Below are 18888 nucleotides of genomic sequence, written 5' to 3' on the forward strand. Positions count from 1 at the left end.
CCTCTGCTCAGCATGTCCTTTCCAAGACCCCATTATGGGAAGCTGTTATTCTTTTGAATAAATGGTATAAGTAGAAACCTTTTGGGCAACAGCAGGAAGAGATTTTCATAGGCACATATGCAAGGAAAATGTAGTGATTTGTTTTGTTATATTATACATGCATTCATACATACATTATATGAAAGATAAAAAATCCCTTATATGAGAAAGTATGTGCAGTTAGTTACACAGTTTATTCAAGTTTAATTTGGACTTACATTCTTCACACGTGAAAGTGTTATTATCTTATTTATAATGCCATTTGATATATTAAATAATCAATTTAAACATTAATACAACATATGTTTTCGTATCTAATTTTTACATAAACAGAATACTGTAAAAAACAGAATGTTCAGTTGGTGAAGCAAATAACGTTAATACATTTTCACAGTTGCAGTTCATATTTTGTGTAGATTGTACTGTAGGCTGCCTTGATTGGATCTGCTGTCAAAATTCAGTATAGTTCATGGCTTTGATACTTTTACATTCTTGAACTTTTGTTAGTAAACTGTGAATTGTAATTAAAATTGTGTGGAGTAAGTGATTTAAATTAATTTTTAAACCATCAGACTAAATACAAAATATTTTTTTTTTTTATTATTTAACAATAAACATTAGAATGAGGAGTTTCTGAGGAATGAATACTATATGTAATGTACTGTGTCTTGATACCTTGTCTTTCGTGATGAGGGCTGTTGCTTTGCTTTTTAACTAAAGCTAACCATCAAATCCATAAAAAGTTTTATGGTTCAATGTAATAATAGTACCTGTAATACACATATTGCATCCAGTGTTGTCCCAAATTTCTTTTTCTCTATGATGTGGTTTCATACAGGGCTTGAAGTGTACATTTTCACGAAGCAGAATACTGTGTTATTTTCGTGGAGATGGTGATATTGATGATGATGGAATTAATGACTAGTGAGATGACGCCAAGTATTACCATGCTATATTTATAATAATTAAGTTTGAACTATTCATATAAGTACGCATCAAATAATACAAAGGTTTGGAACTTTAATAGTGGCAACTATTTATTTATTACTAATACAAAAGTAATACCTGTGAGAAACTTCTACAGTCCTTCAATGTAGTCACCAACATTGTCAATAACTCGTTGCCAGCAATGTGGAAATCGTAGTATCCCTGTAGCAGGACCTGTTCTGTTGATGTTTCTGATGGAGTGATCTACTACCTGCAGAATCTCGGGAACAGTCCAGAATCGAATGCCATGAAGTGATGCCTTCATCTTTGGGATCGAGTCATAATCACAGGGGTTTAAGTCCAGTGAATATGGTGGATGGAAATCACTTTTCAACCCCAGCAACGGTACAGATCAGCTACAGAGTGTGCCACATGCACCCGAACATTATCATGTAAAATGCTGGGAGGGTTCTGCAAAAATTGTTGCCGCTTCCTTCACAACGCTGGTATCAGGTTATGCTCCAAAAAATGACAGAAATACTATGCTTCAACAGTCTGCCTTTACGGTACGATATTGTTAGAATGATGCCATCACAGTCGTACACAAGAATCACCATAAGTTTCACAATAGTAGGAGTATGACGAACTTTGTTTTGCGTGGCGACCTGTAATGATGTCATTCATTGGATTGGCATTTAAGTTGAGGTTCATACGATCTGGCCCATATCTCTTCTCATCAAGTGCAATAATACGGTGTAAAAAAGCATCTTCATCATGACCATAACACTCCAAGTGAGTTTGAGCAGTGTCTTATTGTATCCATTGCTGCACTTCCGTCAAATCGTGGAGAACTCACCATGATGCAATTTTCCTCTTTCTCAGGTGATTCTTTAGAATATGCAGCACAGTCGTATGCAATAATCCTATCTCTTGGCCTAACTCATGTATCGTCTGACATCGATCTATGTCTAACAGCACAGAAACTGCACTTGCTTGTCACTGACACTAGGGCAACCTGGCTGAGCCACGTCTACCACGTTCCTCATTGAAAACTTTAATCCACCTCGCCACTGTTCTGTATGGTAACGCCGTTTCCCCACATGCCTCAACAAGACCTTCATGACGTCTTGCTGTGCGATCACGGGCACATTGAATTTTCAACCAACTACGCTGTTCCTGTTTTGTGAACATGGCGAAAACACAATAGTTTAGATTGGTAACTCACACAAGACTCTCTTCTTCTCACTGCAGCGCTGATTTGAGTCGGAAGAGAAAATTCATTTACAGTGAGATAGTTTAGACATAGACTAACATATGATAGAAGTGAGAATAATTAATTCCGTGTAGTTTTGCTTCCACAGCAGTGTTGCCACTAATAAAGTTCCAACCCATGCATGGCCATGTATAAAAATATCAGACACATCTTTGGAAATTGTAATAATTCCTTTATAAAATTCACTTTGACAGAAACCACAAACGGTAGTCACTTCTTTTAATCGAAAAAAAAAAAATAGATTGAATAAAATGTACTCATCCTGAATAATTTGCTTCAATTTAAAAGAAAAACTTAAGCTATACAAGTGAAAAATGTTGTCATATAGTTACTTTCCATAATGATTAACGACTATATATATCTAATTAATACCAAATTAAAATGAACCGGACGGAATGGAAAGGCTCCTGAAATTCACGAACCAGAACACTGTTCTGATCTGATCTGCCCCGGTCCATTTCGAGCCGTGGTTTTATAGATTTTAAGTGTGAGACACATTAAATCAAGTAGTTTGTAGTGAATAATTTTTATATTTTGGAATAGAAGAAATTGTTTTATATATTTAACCGATTAATACAGTTATTATGAAGGTATCACAATGCTAGTAACAAGAATGATGTCAACATCTATAACCACATCACAGCTGAGTACAGTGCTGGACAGAGTATATTAAGCCAAAGAGTTCTGAATTTTATGAAACTAGGATTCTTTGAAATAATACCTCATTCTGAATTAAAAAGACTCAATTTTGTTACTTTAAGAAATGTAAAGTGATAGTAATAATTACCTTCATATTACATTCATCATCTGCATTATCATCTTACATCAAATGGTAATTTTGTTTGTTTCATATCCTACCTCTCGGCACTTTAACTATTAATTAAAGTTTGTCATCAAATCTGTGAAAAGGTTTATGGTCAAATAATATGCAAATATATTTTATATAATATTTTAGAAGTTGACCAGAATGTTGCACCACACAGTCTGAGAAAACTCACATTGAAAATATCAAATATAGCTCCATATTTTGGGGTTAAGCAGACTGACGTACTCAGCTGTTATATGTACTAGTCTTGTTATCTAAAGATCTGCTACTTGTCCTTGTATGATTAGACCAGGAACCAATTCTGTCGTAGTTGTTTCTATTTCACTCACCCATTTCTCTTCTTTTTCTGTAAGGTGCTGTTTATCCTCAATCAACGAGATTTTTGAATTGGAATTGGATCCTTCCACAGAACTCTCTTTTTCAGAATACTTTGAATCAGTTTTCGGAAACATTTCGTTTCCTTTGAGAGACTTCTTGGAATTTGACCTACTTAAAGAGCTCTGACTTAAAGAATTTTCAGAGCCGTATCTTGCACTCTCTTCACTAGCATTTCGTAAGCTCATAAAATCTGTTTTATACAGATCGTATCTGTCACTCTTTTCCTTTTCATATTGTGTTTCCATAGAGACTGATCTGTCCAGTTCGTATCTGTCACTCTTTTCCTTTTCATTTTGTGATTCCATAGAGATTGATCTGCTCAGTTCGTATCTGTCACTCTTTTCCTTTTCATTTTGTGATTCCATAGAAATTGATCTGCCCAGTTCATTTCGAGTTTTCTTAGAATTTATTTTATCTTCTTGCTCACTCTTGTTCCAAGATTTAACAGAATCTGATTTCATAGAGTCATATCTTTGTTGTTCATTTTCATACCAAGACTTTTTAGAGTAGGAACTATTGTCACTATCATTCCAAGATTTCGTTGAACCTGATTTGTCCCATTGTTGAGTTTCATATTTACTCCATTGTTCTGTTTCATTCCAGGGTATTTTGATTCTTGCTTTTTCGTGATTTTCATTCTCTATCCAAGAAGGCTCTTTCAGATCAGATCTATTCATGCTAGAAACAGAACTTGTGTGCTTAGATCTAATGCTTGATCTTGAGTTACATTCTTCAGGTGTTGGTGCTTTCTCATGATTCCTTCTGAGGGATGCTCTGTTGGTGTTAGTCTTCCTCAGCATTGCCTAAAAATATTTCACAGTTTCATTATTGGAAAAATTTGCAGACCATTATTTTATCACACTTTGTTAATAAAGAGCCATCTTTAAACTACGCAATGACATGCAAACAGGCTGCAGACCAGCAATGATCTTTGAAACTTGCTGCGTAACTCTGGGTGGAAACTGGTAAATACTTTCACAACCGTACCTCCTCATTCTTCTAGGCATAACTGGCATCTGCGTAAAAGATTCGAATTTACACGAAAGAGTTTTTGGAGTCTTTTGAGAGTACTTAATATACTTTATTCCGTAAATTTTCTCATAGATACAAATCGCTTGTTAGCACCTATGTTAATATAATATGGCCCAGAATAAAGTATTCTGAAGTTTGATTATGTTGCACTCGCTGCTCAGTGAGAAAAAATTATTGGCGGCATTGTTAATTGTTACTTCAGTTGTTGCTAAAGAAAAGAAAGCTGTGAAAGAAACATAATCTAAATATTACTCAGTATCCAAGAAAAAGAATTCCTCGTAGAGCTTTATTTTCGTTCATATGCAGTAGGTCGAGCTAGTGTGAAAGTGATATCGTCGGCTTAGAGTGTAAACCTGCTAACTACCAGAAAGGAAATTTTACAAGGGAAGCAAAAAATTGAGTTTAAATTAATACTGAAACTTTAAGACCAAATCCAAAATACAGATATAAATACCACTTATACTTTAATTTAAACTCAGTTTTTTGCTTCCCTTGTTGGCAGTTAGCAGGTTTACACTCTAAGCTGACAATATGTGAACTTTATGAAAAGGAGTTTCATAAAGATCCATCATCAACACGGGCAATATTACTCTTGGTGAGTAAATTCAGGAAAACTCTCGATTTTGTGTCAACGGAAAGGAAGAAGTGGGAGGAGAAAAACAGCTATGGAAACATCAATACCAATACGTGCAATGTCTTTAGTTGTTTTTCTCCTTCCATCTCTTCCTTTTCATTGACACAACATTGAGCCAATTTGCCTGAATTTATTCACCAAGAGTAATATTGTTTGCTTTGATGGTGGATCTTTATGAAGTTCCTTTTCATAAAGTTCACATATCGCTTTTCACACTAACTCCTACATCTCGGCCTTTCACAGCCTTTTTTAGCAACAACTGAAGTAACATTAACAATACCGCCAATAATTTTTTCTCACTGAACTGTGAGTACAACTTAAACTTCAGTATACTTTATTCTGGGCCGTACTATATTTTTCTTTTATTATCTGATATATACAGTCAACTCTGGATATATTGAACCTCTGCGGACTTGCATATTTCGTTCACTATATCCGAGGTTCACTAAATCTGAAGTATCTACTAATCTGGTAGAAATGACAAATGCTGTTATTGTGTGACTGCATACTCAGCCTTGGAATTTCCCGGGTCATTTAATGGAAACTGGGAGGAGGTTGATGGAGTTTGAAAGCCATCAGAATCTTACCTTCATTTATGCTCTGGACATATTGTCCTTCCCCTTTTAATAAAAGGTAATTTCATGTTCCGTTGTTTCGATGATATCCTTCATAATGGATATGTTTCTGAGAACAAAAGGCAACCCTTTGACGATGGAGGATTACAAATAACAGTAGAATAGTGAGCCTGAAAACAGAATGGCAACCCTTCGATGATGGAGTGAGGCAAGGTCGTCACTCATTGCCTGGATTTACAGTACAGCTTATTGTCTAGGAATCACTAATTCTACATTTGCCCTTTAACTAAAGGAGTAAGAAACTTAGAATGTTGTTCTCAACACATTCTTTCAATTTTATACAAGGTCTGACTTCAAATAAGAATTTGTCAGGATGTAACTCTCGTAACTTCAATTTTTAAGGTTCGCTATAACCGAAGTGAAGGTTCACTATAAATGGAAATATTAATGTACTTTTTAATGTATTTGGGTCGGGACCAACGATTTAGGTTCACTATAGCCGAATGTTCACTGTAACCAAGTTCACTATATCCAGAGTTGACTGTACCTTTATATGATGGTCGTGTTGGCAATGGTGACATCAGGAAATTCCTATGGAATTTTCTTGCTGTCCAGAACTATTTAATTTTCGTTTGAGTATCATACACACATTAACCACTGTTCTGACTCGTAGTCTCAAAATGATTACCGATACTGGTATCAACTTTTACAGGTCCTATTTGTGCCGGTAATTTTATGAAATGAGTTTGAATTTCATAAAGATCATGAGTTGTAAAATTTGTATTAAGAGCTTTTATCAAATAGGTTAAAAGGGATTTAAGTATTGGATGAAAACTAGGGCTTCAAGTAGATGAAGATACCTATTCTCTATGATGAACTGTGCTTATTAAATGAAGAGTCTTCTTCCTTTGTAAAACATAAACATTGGACAAGTGTGTGAAAATTACGTAAATGTTTTCAGGATACAGATGCCCCAGAGTATCTCCACAAATAAGAATAGTAGTTCAACATGTGTTTGCTATTTCTGCAAGCAGTGTTTTTGTGGAGAGTGTCTTGTGTATCATGAATAACTTATGGAATGTTGAATTGTTTAAGTGTGTAAATAGTAAAAGCTGAACTTTGTATCAGGGAAAACCTAAATTTAGTTGTGCAGAATTTTATCGCTTTATAGAAGAAGAAAAGAAGTTGTTGGTATCAAGCACAAAATACAAATTAAAAAAAAATAATTCTGAATATGGATCATCCAAATTTAAATGTGTAAAATGGCTGATAATTGTATTTATATGTTGACAACTTTACCCTGAAGAGATTATATTTGTATTACCAAAATGAATATCTTACATGTTTCGTGGGCTCATTTTAATTACTGAATGGTATGCAGCATGTTTTGCCACAAGGGAAGTGATCATTGCCAGTATGCAGTCACTTTGCAGGCTGTTACATAGCTTAATGACACTGTGGTAATTTATTACGTATATTGACTATGAAAAGATGTGTTATAATTTGACTTCATTTAACTATGTTGTAGTGGTTTCATGTACAGGTCAGTATTAATTTTCTGGGTGGTTACTTGTTGTCAGTATGAATAAGTGTATACAGGATGGAAGTGAAATAATCCTTCTGATTGAAAAGGATGGTAGGGTACACTTAAATGAATAAAAAACCTATATTATGTTTTGTAATTAAATGCATGGCTAATTGAGTTGGAAGTTTCAGCAATCTGGCAACATTGGCGCCTCTTTGTTCTCATAATACAGATATAAGACGTCAGTGGCTTCAAATTAGTAATTTTAAATTTACACGAAAATCGTCCACACTATTGAAATATGCCAGGGCGATAAAGAATTCTTTATTAGATTTTCTATTGTTATAGACAAAAGTCATAATTCTACTCGCAATACTTACCGAATAAAAGGGTGTTAAACATTTGGGAAAGAAATATTTTTTCTGAGGAAACTATGAACTTTCCACCAATATGGTATTACACTTTTTTGTTACAACATGATCTGTTCACTCTGAAAATCTACAGGGTTATTTCACTTTCACTCTGTATATATATTTTTCGAAGCATAATTATTATATTGAAAGAAACTGTCTAGGTCATTGACCAGGTACGTGTAGATGACAGAGAATTAGCTGAATTGCAGATCGTGCCGAAGAAAGCGAGACAGAACAAGGAATGCTGAGAGCAAGAATACAGAAGAAGAAAACATATGTGAAGAAATCAGATAAGAGCGACTTAAGTACCACAAATGCAATGAAGTTTAGTGACACGAGTAAAAATTCAAGTGATTTAACCAGATTAATGGGAAGGAAGATCAGTGCCGAGAGAAGAAGTGAAATTGTTTCTGTGAGTGCAAGAGCTGAAATGGTGAGAAATGCAGTGAAGAACAAGAATGTCTAGTTTATAACATAAAATGGTGAAGTGGATGTTTCTGGTCCAGAGACGGCTAAGGAAGAGATGACCAAGGACTTAGTAAGTAAATTGAAATATGAATTAGAGGAGTGCAATAGGAAGTTAAATAAGACGATAGAGGTAATAAAAATAGGTAAGGAGTATGGTGGAGGAGGCTAGCTAGGATAACGAAGTATAATATGTAGAAAATTAGTGAGATCTGAAAATGAAATGTACACAAGAAACAAACATAATAACGAACATATTGGACAGTGGTGTAGTATGTTTTAGTAACAAGTAGGTTATTATTAGAAACATTGTGTGTTCGACGTAAGTGTACTGAAAATCAAGAACAGAGTCGTAAAAGTGTCAATTTTTGAATGATCTAAATTAAGTTGTTAGGATTTAAATGTGTCGAAAGTTAAATTATAAGAGCAACTACAAAAGGTATATCTGTAATGAATGTAATTGTGGCACTGGATACAAAAATTGTGAGGTCCACATTACATGGATGTAAATGTGGACATCAAATATATATATCATATATCTGAACGTTGTGCATTTTTTTAGTGTTATTAAAAGATTATTTTAAAAAGTCTCTCAATAAATTTCTTGGTCAGAATTTTTTCAGAAAAGAGACACAATACTATATGAGGTGGATAGATAACAATAATATTTCTAAAGTGGCTATCCAAAGTGGAACAATTTTTATGCTGAATTGTCGCCTACAAATCCGAGTTTTTGAGTGTCATCTGTTTTTGTCATGTCCTGATTACCTGAAAGTTGAATGGTGGTTCATCACTGTCCTCTCTAGCAGTTGATCTTCTGCCTTTCAGCTCCATCTCAGCAATAGGGTTGCTAGAGAGATGACCCTTTCCACCTCGGTTTATAAACTGAGAGGTCATCACATGCTCCTGTCTGTACAATTAAATATACTTATAGAAGACAGCATGCATAGATGTGTTATTAACATATCATGATGCACTTCTGCATTGAAAACATATTATTCTCTAAATTTAAATGTCGTGTTAAAATGTACTGCAATATTTTGTATGCTTCTTGTAAATAATTATTAAGAAGTGAAGAAAATACGTAACTAAGGTATGATATTCCTTCGAGAATTTTTTGTTTCCCAAGGACTTGGCCTCAAGTCTTAACTACTCTGTCTGTACTTCATTAGTCCACAAACTCATTACAGGGAAGAAACATTATTGCATCTTCGTTATTGAAGTTTGAAAGGAAAATACTTACTGGTTATACTGATTTTTTAAGTTGTTTGACGCTTTTTTGTTAGTGGAGCTTGGTGATTCCCATTTCTTTTCTTTGGAATATCTCATATTATTGTCAATGTCTCTTGAATTACTGTTATTAGAATTCTTTCTTATTTGCTGTGGTGTGGGTGAGGCAATATTTCTTTGATTGTACTTCGGACTGGTATCTCGTAGAATATTGTTGTTTTCCTTTTCCATTGCGCGATTATCCATTTCATATCTCTGCTGCAATATATACGAAGATGAAATATGTTAAAAATAGAATTCCAAAATATGAGTAATATATCGCCGTCTAAATTAAAAGTGAGATATGTTGTAAATCAATCACTTTGAGGAAATTCAGAAAGAAAGACAAATATTTCCTTTATCCAGCTTTCAAGGTTACAGTTTTCATCTACAGAGTTGAAATTTGGTGTAAATATGTAATATCTTGATATTTTATTTAGTGTTATATTCAGTTTTGCTAAATAATTAAATAATTTTATGACAATTTCATCAAATATCCTATTTTTGCAGTGAAGTCATTAATATTAAATACTCATTTTGTAAGATAATCCAATATTTCATTAAACATTCATTCTGATTTTAAAACTTTCTACAGGCTATTGTTAACTTTTTAAAGAAATTAATGTTTAAATTAAAGTTAGATTGTTTTTGAGCATTTGGAGTTTTAAATTTTATTGGTGACAGATACAATTCCTGCACGAAATATTATCTAATGGTGCATACTTCGACTTAAAATTTTAGTTTTAAAGGAGAGTGGCCTATGCCACTACAGTTAAATTTTTCGAGTTGATAACAGTTCGAAAAAAAAAACTGTTTTAGAGAGCGTGTACTAAAAATATATTTATTAAAACTTCAAACTGAATTTTAGTCAGTTAATCGAAAGTTTAAATTTATATAAAATATTTGCCGAGTATTAGAAATCAGATTGTTATTGCACAGCCAAACTAAATCTCTTATTTTGTTGAATAAAATTGCTGGAGACTCTCTATAGGTTGGTTCAAGAGTTACGAAGTGTACTTGTCAGTGAATACCCCTCAAATTATGTTAGTATCCATTAATTTATATTCAACGTCAGCATGACTGGTCTTGTAATATATTCATTTAGATTACTTAAATTTTTTCACATAATTCCATATCACTTTTTCACCCATGGTATTTGTTTGGTAGTTGTTCCAATCTGACTGGATATTTTTTCGATCTTAATGGAAGTTCTACAGCGTGTTTGGTACACATTTCTGTAGAAGTGTTTACATACTAGTGGTAATTCTGCAAGTGATATAATCAGTGAAAACAAAATTAATTATTTTTACTTTTGATATACCACTATAGGCCTACAAAATTGTACAGTGTAAGTACCTCTTTTAAATATGGTCGTAAGTGGAGGATCTTCATATGAATGGAAATCTTAATGTGGGCTATATATTAAAACATTTGCATTTTTATATGAAACAGTTTGACGTGTTGCAATGTAATTCTTGGTATAATCGCTAACTAAGAAAGAAATAACTTGTCGTATAGTAAGATTACTACTCATACCTCTAGACGTCTGGCTTTTCCGGGATTATAGACTTCAGTTCTCTTATGGTGTACGTATGGCTGTACGGGAGATGGTGTGTGGCGTTCTTTTTGTTCAGTAACACTGTTTATGTTACTTGGTTTCTCTGTCTTATCCTGTGAGAGCAGTTTTCCTGACTGAACTTCAGTTGGGTCCCTGCAGAATGGTATTTGAATAAAGTGCTCCTCTTGTTCATTATCATCTGGCGTTGGAGAGAAACTTGTCTGGACCTCTTTATCTGGAACAAGAAAGACGTATGTTTGACAGTGGCGTACACAAAATTTTGTCAAGGGCGGATTCATTATTAAAATTGTTTGCAATTTACATTATTGGTATTTTATATTTTTTGTATTATTATTATTATTAAAAATCTTTGAAACGTAATTTTTTACAGCCATCCAATTTTTAACTTAGTTTAACTTGTGTTTAATTTTGTATAATAAAAAATGTTTGCGTCATTATAACACTCAATAATTATATATACATTTAGTCAACAGAAGATTTAGGGTTTCAGTCTACGAGCCTACACTTGATTGAAACTGTTGCAACCATCACATGGGAGCTACATGCTTAGCATAACTACACTTTGATTCTAATATGGGTAATAACGATAAGAACTAGGATAGCAAAAGCTTTTGTTCAGAAAATATAGAGTTTTAAGTGTCTGTATATTGTTTTATTGTAATTACAATATTATTACACTTTATATGTTTAAGAAACTGGTATGTGAAATTTAATCGTAGACCTCGGATTTTAGGTTTAAAAAACTTGATTTTAGATCCTAAATAGGTCACAGAAACATTAAAATGAGCTGTAAAATACTATTTTTAGGCATTAAAATATAATTTTAGTCACCAAAAATGCACAGGCTACCGATACATGTTTTAATACAAAGTAATGTTACAATCTTTAATATCACAAAGTACATAAATTCAGGAAACAAATAGTAACTAAATTACTTGCAAAACCTATTATCTCTAAACATAACAGAAAATAAGTTCCATGCTTGGAATGTTACTAGTTCTAATAGATGAAATAGGGCGAGCCAGTTTATCAAAAGCAAAAACAGTGCCATTTAATTTTGTTTCAACATTGCGTACATATTGTATAAAATATGGTCACTGGAACATGTTCAAGAAAATTGGAGTCTGCATATTATTGGAATGTTACCTCTTGTAATTTGTTTGTCTGTTTTCCATGGCGTGAAATTCCCTCTTCGGAGAGGTGCGTCCCATGCTTCATGGTCATCTTCACTGAATAATGAAGGCCCTGACCTAAAATAAAGTGTAGAATAATGTGTACTCAGACATCCGGGACAGTTATAATTTTGTATTTGAATAATCTAAGGATGTAAAAATAAAGACAAACTGGAAAATAGTAAGTTTTGATATATTTTCCGTGCTTCTGTATATGTTAAATGAGTTCTTTCCATCCTCTGCCATTTGGCAGTGTGGATAATTTAATTTCTGATATAAAGACACTTGTGAAGTGGATTTGATTTTATGATAATAGAGCTTGATAGACAGCAGTATTGAATTTTTGTGTTAGTGAGAAATTGCTACTTAACTTTACCTTGAGCTCTGTCTTTTAAAGAAGCGATTCTTTTACGTACCAGTACTATATATCTACAAAATGAGACTTCAGCTTTACTTCCTGTCTGAACGAGACCATATAATGGAATTTTGCTGCCATTCTCCGAGTTTGAACCCGTGAATCTCTGAGTCAGTGACAAACCTATAACTACTCCACCACTGATGACAATATATAAAGACAATATTAGTCTCTGTGATGTTTTTGGAAATAAAAAAAAATCACTTTTTGTAACGTGTTTGTAGGAATTTATTGCTTAAGCATACCGGTGCTTGTCGAATTTTACTCACCCTGAAATCATAGGATCATTTAGATAAGTGGTGTCAAAGTAGGGAAGATCTTGATCAAGCCGAAATGGCAATTTCCACACAGCTGGACGTTTCTTGCCAAGCACGAGAGATGCGCGGGCTCCACACTCCACACTGTCCAAGGACATTTGTTCCCTGTTACATTTATCCAACCCACTCATCACTGCCTGGTTGTACAAGTGAACCTATTGGAATAATAATTAATAATTATCGTTACTGCATTATCGCTTTTATTTAAATATCATATCATATCATATCATATCATATCATATCATATCATATCATATATCACCGGCGTAGCTCTGTCGGCTAAGGCGCTTGCCTACCGATCCGGAAGTGCGCTCGGGCGCGGGTTCGATTCCCGCTTGGGCTGATTACCTAGTTGGGTTTTTTCCGAAGTTTTCCCCAACCGTGACGCAAATGTCAGGTAATCTTTGGCGAATTCTCGGCCTCATCTCGCCAAATAGGATCTCATCATCACCAATCTCATCGACGCTAAATAACTTTGTAGTTGATACAGCGTCGTTAAATAACCAAGTAAAATCATATATCATATCATATCATATATCATATCATATAACATCATATATCGGGAATCTGTGTGTACTAAAGATACTTTTCATTTCATATTGTGAACATTTTAAAGGTTCAGTTCTGGCTGAATGGCTAAAGGTTAGGAGATCTGAATTTAAATCCCATAAAATTCATGTTAAATTTATTGTGAGAAAAGGATTTGTCAGAATACCAGTTTTTCCTACCATCATTTTACAATTATTTCGTCATACTTTATGTATTTTAAAATGGAATAAATGGGTGTAAATTTATCTCTGCATACTAAAATTGTGCTGATGAAGAATGCTAATATGAGGAGATGGAAAATAAATTAAAGACACAGATATTCTGCACCTGTGCATTACTGAAATATGACTGTTCAGACACTATAAAGACATGGAATCTGTTAGCCATAAAGTCAACAGTATAATGTACTTTAAATAGGGCGATCATCCCTTCAAACAGTTTAAACAGTAAAATACTCTCCTGTATAGATAAGTGTGGCATGCATACTGCCACTATGATGTTCTGATGTAAGAGGTACTTGTACACTATGTTCGATAGCTTTAGATCCAGGAATATACACAATTTCTTAGAAAGAAATTTGAACATATTGAATATCATACTCAATGTTTCATTAAAAGAAAGATATTCGGAAGCGAAATTTTCCGAAATTAAAATGTGATACTGAAATTTAGTGTTATGTACGGTATCTTATTTGTAATACCTTACATTGCTAATACAAATTCCTAAAGAAGATAATTACTTTGAGCGTACAGTTTCACAGTATTCAGTGATTGAAGTACATCTGACCTGTTGGGAGAAGTAGACGAGGTCTTGTTGTCTGGCCGCTCGGTACATTAGCAGCACTTGGAATATCGTTTTTGCTTTCCACCTTCTGCAATACTCTCGGATGAATTCCACAGTATTTACGTCCAGTTTACCTAATAAAATACATGACTAGTTTTAAGGTTAACCTTACATTTTAGCGTACAGGTACATTTGAGACTACTTCAGAAGTTATTTTGCTATAGACTTTCATTATAAATTTACAAGTTTTGATTTTTCTTAACTCGTGTTTAATACATATTCTTGTTCAGTGTAACTGAACAGCACCGAAATTTGCACCTGACAAAAATACAATATTATGTATTTGTATTTCCTAATCGAAAGTGAAATTCATTTTGTGATGTCGCCTAGAGTTTTGAAGAAAATAGATGAGCATATACGAGTATATATGTATACACACAGTAGATCCTTGATTTAACGGACCTCGATTCAACGGACTTCGGATTTAACGGACATATTTTAAAATCTCTATTTCTAGACTATTTTAGGCAGTTTCGATCTTTAGTAATAAAAAAACAGCATGCAATTGGAAAGCAACTGAAGATCGATGCTTTCTTCATTCAGCCTACTAGTGCACAGCAACCAGTAAATAAGTACTTGTATATTTTTTTTGGACCATCACTAACAGAAAGGGGGTTTTTCTATCACTAAAACAGTCTAAAATGTTTTTTTTTATTACTGTACTGTGTTTATAATCGGACCCTAATACTGTATAGTGTTTAGTATTAGAATAGTAATTACATTGTACTGTACTGTAGTATTAAAATTTCAGTGTTGTATTATAAAATATTACCCTTTAAAATTCGCGATTTAACGGACTTTCGGATTTAACCTCTTAGCCCCTATTAGTCCGTTAAATCGAGGGTCTACTATATTGTATATATATATATATATATATATATATATATATATATCTTGGGATAGTGGAATATGTGTTGCGGATAGTCCCAACCAAACATCTTGTCTATAGATTTGGGGTTGTAGAGGATGGCATTCAATAACAGTATGTTTTCAATTTATAGTTTCAGTAGTATTTTTTGTCTTTTATAATATAATTGTTTGACAGATAAATTCTGTAGGACCAAAAATTAATCGTTACGTAGATATCATAATTGAGATTAAAGACTGAGTGCTGTAATTTTCTAGGACATGTAAGGACTGAAAACTAAAATAAATTGAGAACGTGCTAAATGAATATAGTACTTTGGGATGTAATATTTAATTGAAAATACATTTCTTGCCTTCCCACTTGGACTTTTCTCTCGACCTGGGTGCTGTCAGTTATGAACTTACGAATGCAGAGAACGTTTTCCATAAGGATTTTGTCATGGAAAAACAATATAGAGGAAAGTGGTCATCTAGAATGTTAGGCGACTATTGTTGGCAACTAATTGAGGACATTCCTGCTGTGTTACAAACAGGGTCTTCTAGAATTAAAATATACGTGTGTTCATATCAAAACTTCCCACCTTGAATTCTTGAATGAGGCATACTTGTATATTTTTATATTGTGTGTGTTTACGTTATTTGCTTTGGTGGAATTTTGAACTAAATGGAAATATAGACTCATAAAAATTGTATAAAATATTTTTAATTTCAAACTGGAGTTATTTGCAATATGGTATCTGTTGTGAAGATGTTTTTAAAAGTTAATGAGAATTCAACGACACAAAAGTATTGCAGTCTTACGTTTTGTGAGTGGGCCCAGCTCTTTCCTTACACGGTAGCCTCGGTATTCTGAAACAGGCAGATTGCTACAGTTGTAACGATTATAATAAATCATCTTCTGTTTAAATATATCTTATGTACTGGATTTATTCTGAAGGCAGGTAAATTAAAACTGATGTACTATAATAACTGAACTTATACAATTTCATGATTATCTTCTGTGATATTCATGAAACAAAAATTAAATTTCAGTTTTCTATTTACACTTTTAACACTTAATATATTACTGATTAAATTTCCAACTTATTTACCGTGTTAATGTTTAGGATTTACATCGAAACTAGTCAAGCAAGGTAAATTCTAAACATTAACACGGTAAAGAAGGTTGAAATTTAATCAGTGAAAAATTAAACCTGAACTTCCAACTTTATTTCAGTTGTTATTTACATTGACTTTTATAAAATGTGCAATGTATTGATTTAAATTATGATTTCTGTTTGTGATGAGATTTATTGAACAGAATATGCATAATCATGAAGTTTATGTGATTTGACAGAACTTAAAGTTTACTATATTTGAAGTATGTAGTTTATATGTGTTTACGTGCAGCTGTACAAAGACTTCAAATAAGCCCCTGATACCTTTTTAGCAGAAATTTGTGCAGATTTGCTGTGTAAAATTTTCAATACTGTAGATGTAGGTTCATACAGAGTGGAAGGAAACGTATTACATTAATTCTCTTCAGTTATAGGACAGGTTATTACGAGCAGACTTTGTCAAATAATGTTTTAAATACCAAAATCTATTAAGAAATTCAGTTTTTTTTCGAAAAAATTAAATACAATATGTAGCAACGCTGCTGAGTATAAGTAGCAGTACATAGGTCCTACTCTTTAACTTGTCTCTGATTGAGGTTTTGGCTGATATGTACAGTAGTGGCAAAAAACCCGGACGGACCCTTGTAGCTGATAAAAACGAATCCTGTGCTGTGTATTGTGTCAAACTGTGGTAATTTCAATATGAATAGTGAAGCCAGAGGTATGTACTGCTATTTAATGTAAAAATATGCAGTTATCTTTGCCGAATAGAGGTAGAAATGTAATATTGATGCCAGATGAAAATAAAACTCTCAAAGTTTTTTCGTCTGAGTTTGAGGCACTGAAGGAAACAAAAGACGGTAAGAATCGAACAAATGCAATAAATTTCATTGTTACAATTAATTATACAAGATGGATGTGTTTTGTGGCTAGCAAAATTTGAATCTGTGACTCTGAAATCAGCTACAAGGATCGGTCCGGTTTTTTTTGCCACTACTGTACATCTATTATCAGGCAGTAGGCCTACATCTCACTTGACGATATGTGTCAGAGGAAGAACAATTGAGTAGCTTAATATCAAAGACGGACATCTGTCGTCTCCATTGTTTTGATCTAGAGGCAATTTTTAAATTCACAGTGTTCTTCGTAATATTTAACACAATTTATTTTGTAAATGTAGTGTTAGAGTTTGCATATGGTTTCACTATAACTGGAAAGAGCATGAAAAATTGTATAAAAAACCACAGCTATCTAAATTTCGATTGAGGTCAGATGTCCGTCTTTGATATTAAGCTACTCAATTGTTTGTATGCATCTGAAGTCTGATTAGTGTAATATGAACTAATCGGCAATTTATGCAATGGAGGGGGAAAGAAACTGGTCACCCTACCCCATTATCTCCTGGCCTAGTTGCCTCATAAGCAGTGCCTTGTTGGTATCACTTGCGAGGTTCAGACTTGTCTTTGGACAGTTGACTAAACGAGAAACTCTTTCACTTTGTCTCGAGCCATATCATCATGATATAAATCATCATGCCTGGAACTCGCGTTACGGAATGTGCGCTGCTTTGAGTCTTCATGGGGAAGAAATTTTCTCATGGCTAGTGTATGGGATCGGTATTCACCTAGTATCTTGATGAATTTGGGGAGCTACAATAGGTAGTGAAATCCAGTTTCGTAAACCAGCTATTACAGCTGGGGAGATCATTGCGCTACCACACGATACATCCGTTCTGGTTGGTTGATCGTTCACCTCTGCTGAGGCACACATGAGGCCAGCAGCCGGCTGGTCGGCCTTGGCTATTCATGGACTATTCGCACCACAGGTGGATGGTCTCCTTTACATAATTCTTCTTGATGCACTCTGGCTGCAGCATTGCCGACTTTCCACAGGCACATTCCCATGTTATTATACTCGTAATTGACGAGTGAAATGTGTAATTATTTTTAAGCAGTTAATTGAAATATGCATTTTTATGACTATTACTGCTGAAAATGACAATAAATAAATAACTCCACACAAGGTACTCTTCAAAATAAATAACTTCTTTTTTAAACGCTTTCATGGAACCATCCAAAAGTTCAACACAAAATTAATTTTTTTAAATCTATCCCCAAGAGAAGATAATATTGTTATACGGTACTTCTTTGTTCGTCATATTTTTAGGAATCATATCTGAGAAAGAATTGACTTGTTCTTTCCCATGTTCATAGCATGCATACTCACTCACTCACTCACTCACTCACTCACTCACTCACTCACTCACATTGGACAAATATATTGGGAAGTCTGCATATGAAAAATAAGAATTTCTGCTAGGAAGATAACAGATTATTTGAAGTCATCGGACAAACATGACACAAAATGATGTTTAGATTTTATATATTTTGACATTTATTATAAAAGCAGACAATAGGACGTAAAAACACAATAAGTAAATAATTGATTAATGAAGTATAATCTTACGTTTCTGGATCATGATAACGGCTGCTTCTTCAGTGAGATTGCTTTTTTCCTCTTCTTTTTTTCCATTCTCAACTGAAAATGTTCATTAAATGAAGTGATTAATGTTGCAGTAAATACTAAGACTGGCAAAGTGAGGAAACTTGATTGTGTAATTTTATTTAAAAATCAATATTAATATTTAAAATATTAGGATTAGCTTTATTAAATTAAGTTTGCTGTCTCGGAAG

The 18888-nt window shown here is 33.6% G+C and overlaps 1 protein-coding gene across 1 annotated transcript in view; it reads right to left on the reverse strand.

Moving 5' to 3' along the window:
* Window positions 1–2787: 2787 nt before the first annotated feature.
* Window positions 2788–18888, reverse strand: part of ninaC (STKc_myosinIII_N_like and MYSc_Myo21 domain-containing protein ninaC) — a 109102-nt gene continuing 93001 nt past the window's right edge. Inside the window, exons 20-28 of the mRNA XM_069841932.1 lie at window positions 18662–18733; window positions 15900–15947; window positions 14175–14305; window positions 12792–12994; window positions 12082–12185; window positions 10893–11149; window positions 9331–9575; window positions 8856–8997; window positions 2788–4246 (exon numbers count right to left, since the gene is read on the reverse strand). Coding sequence (XP_069698033.1) covers window positions 3320–4246; window positions 8856–8997; window positions 9331–9575; window positions 10893–11149; window positions 12082–12185; window positions 12792–12994; window positions 14175–14305; window positions 15900–15947; window positions 18662–18733 — 2129 coding nt within the window. The 3' untranslated portion in view covers window positions 2788–3319. The remainder of the gene's footprint in view (window positions 4247–8855; window positions 8998–9330; window positions 9576–10892; window positions 11150–12081; window positions 12186–12791; window positions 12995–14174; window positions 14306–15899; window positions 15948–18661; window positions 18734–18888) is intronic.

This window comes from Periplaneta americana, chromosome 12 (genome assembly GCF_040183065.1).
Source record: "Periplaneta americana isolate PAMFEO1 chromosome 12, P.americana_PAMFEO1_priV1, whole genome shotgun sequence".
Classification (NCBI taxonomy): domain Eukaryota; kingdom Metazoa; phylum Arthropoda; class Insecta; order Blattodea; family Blattidae; genus Periplaneta; species Periplaneta americana.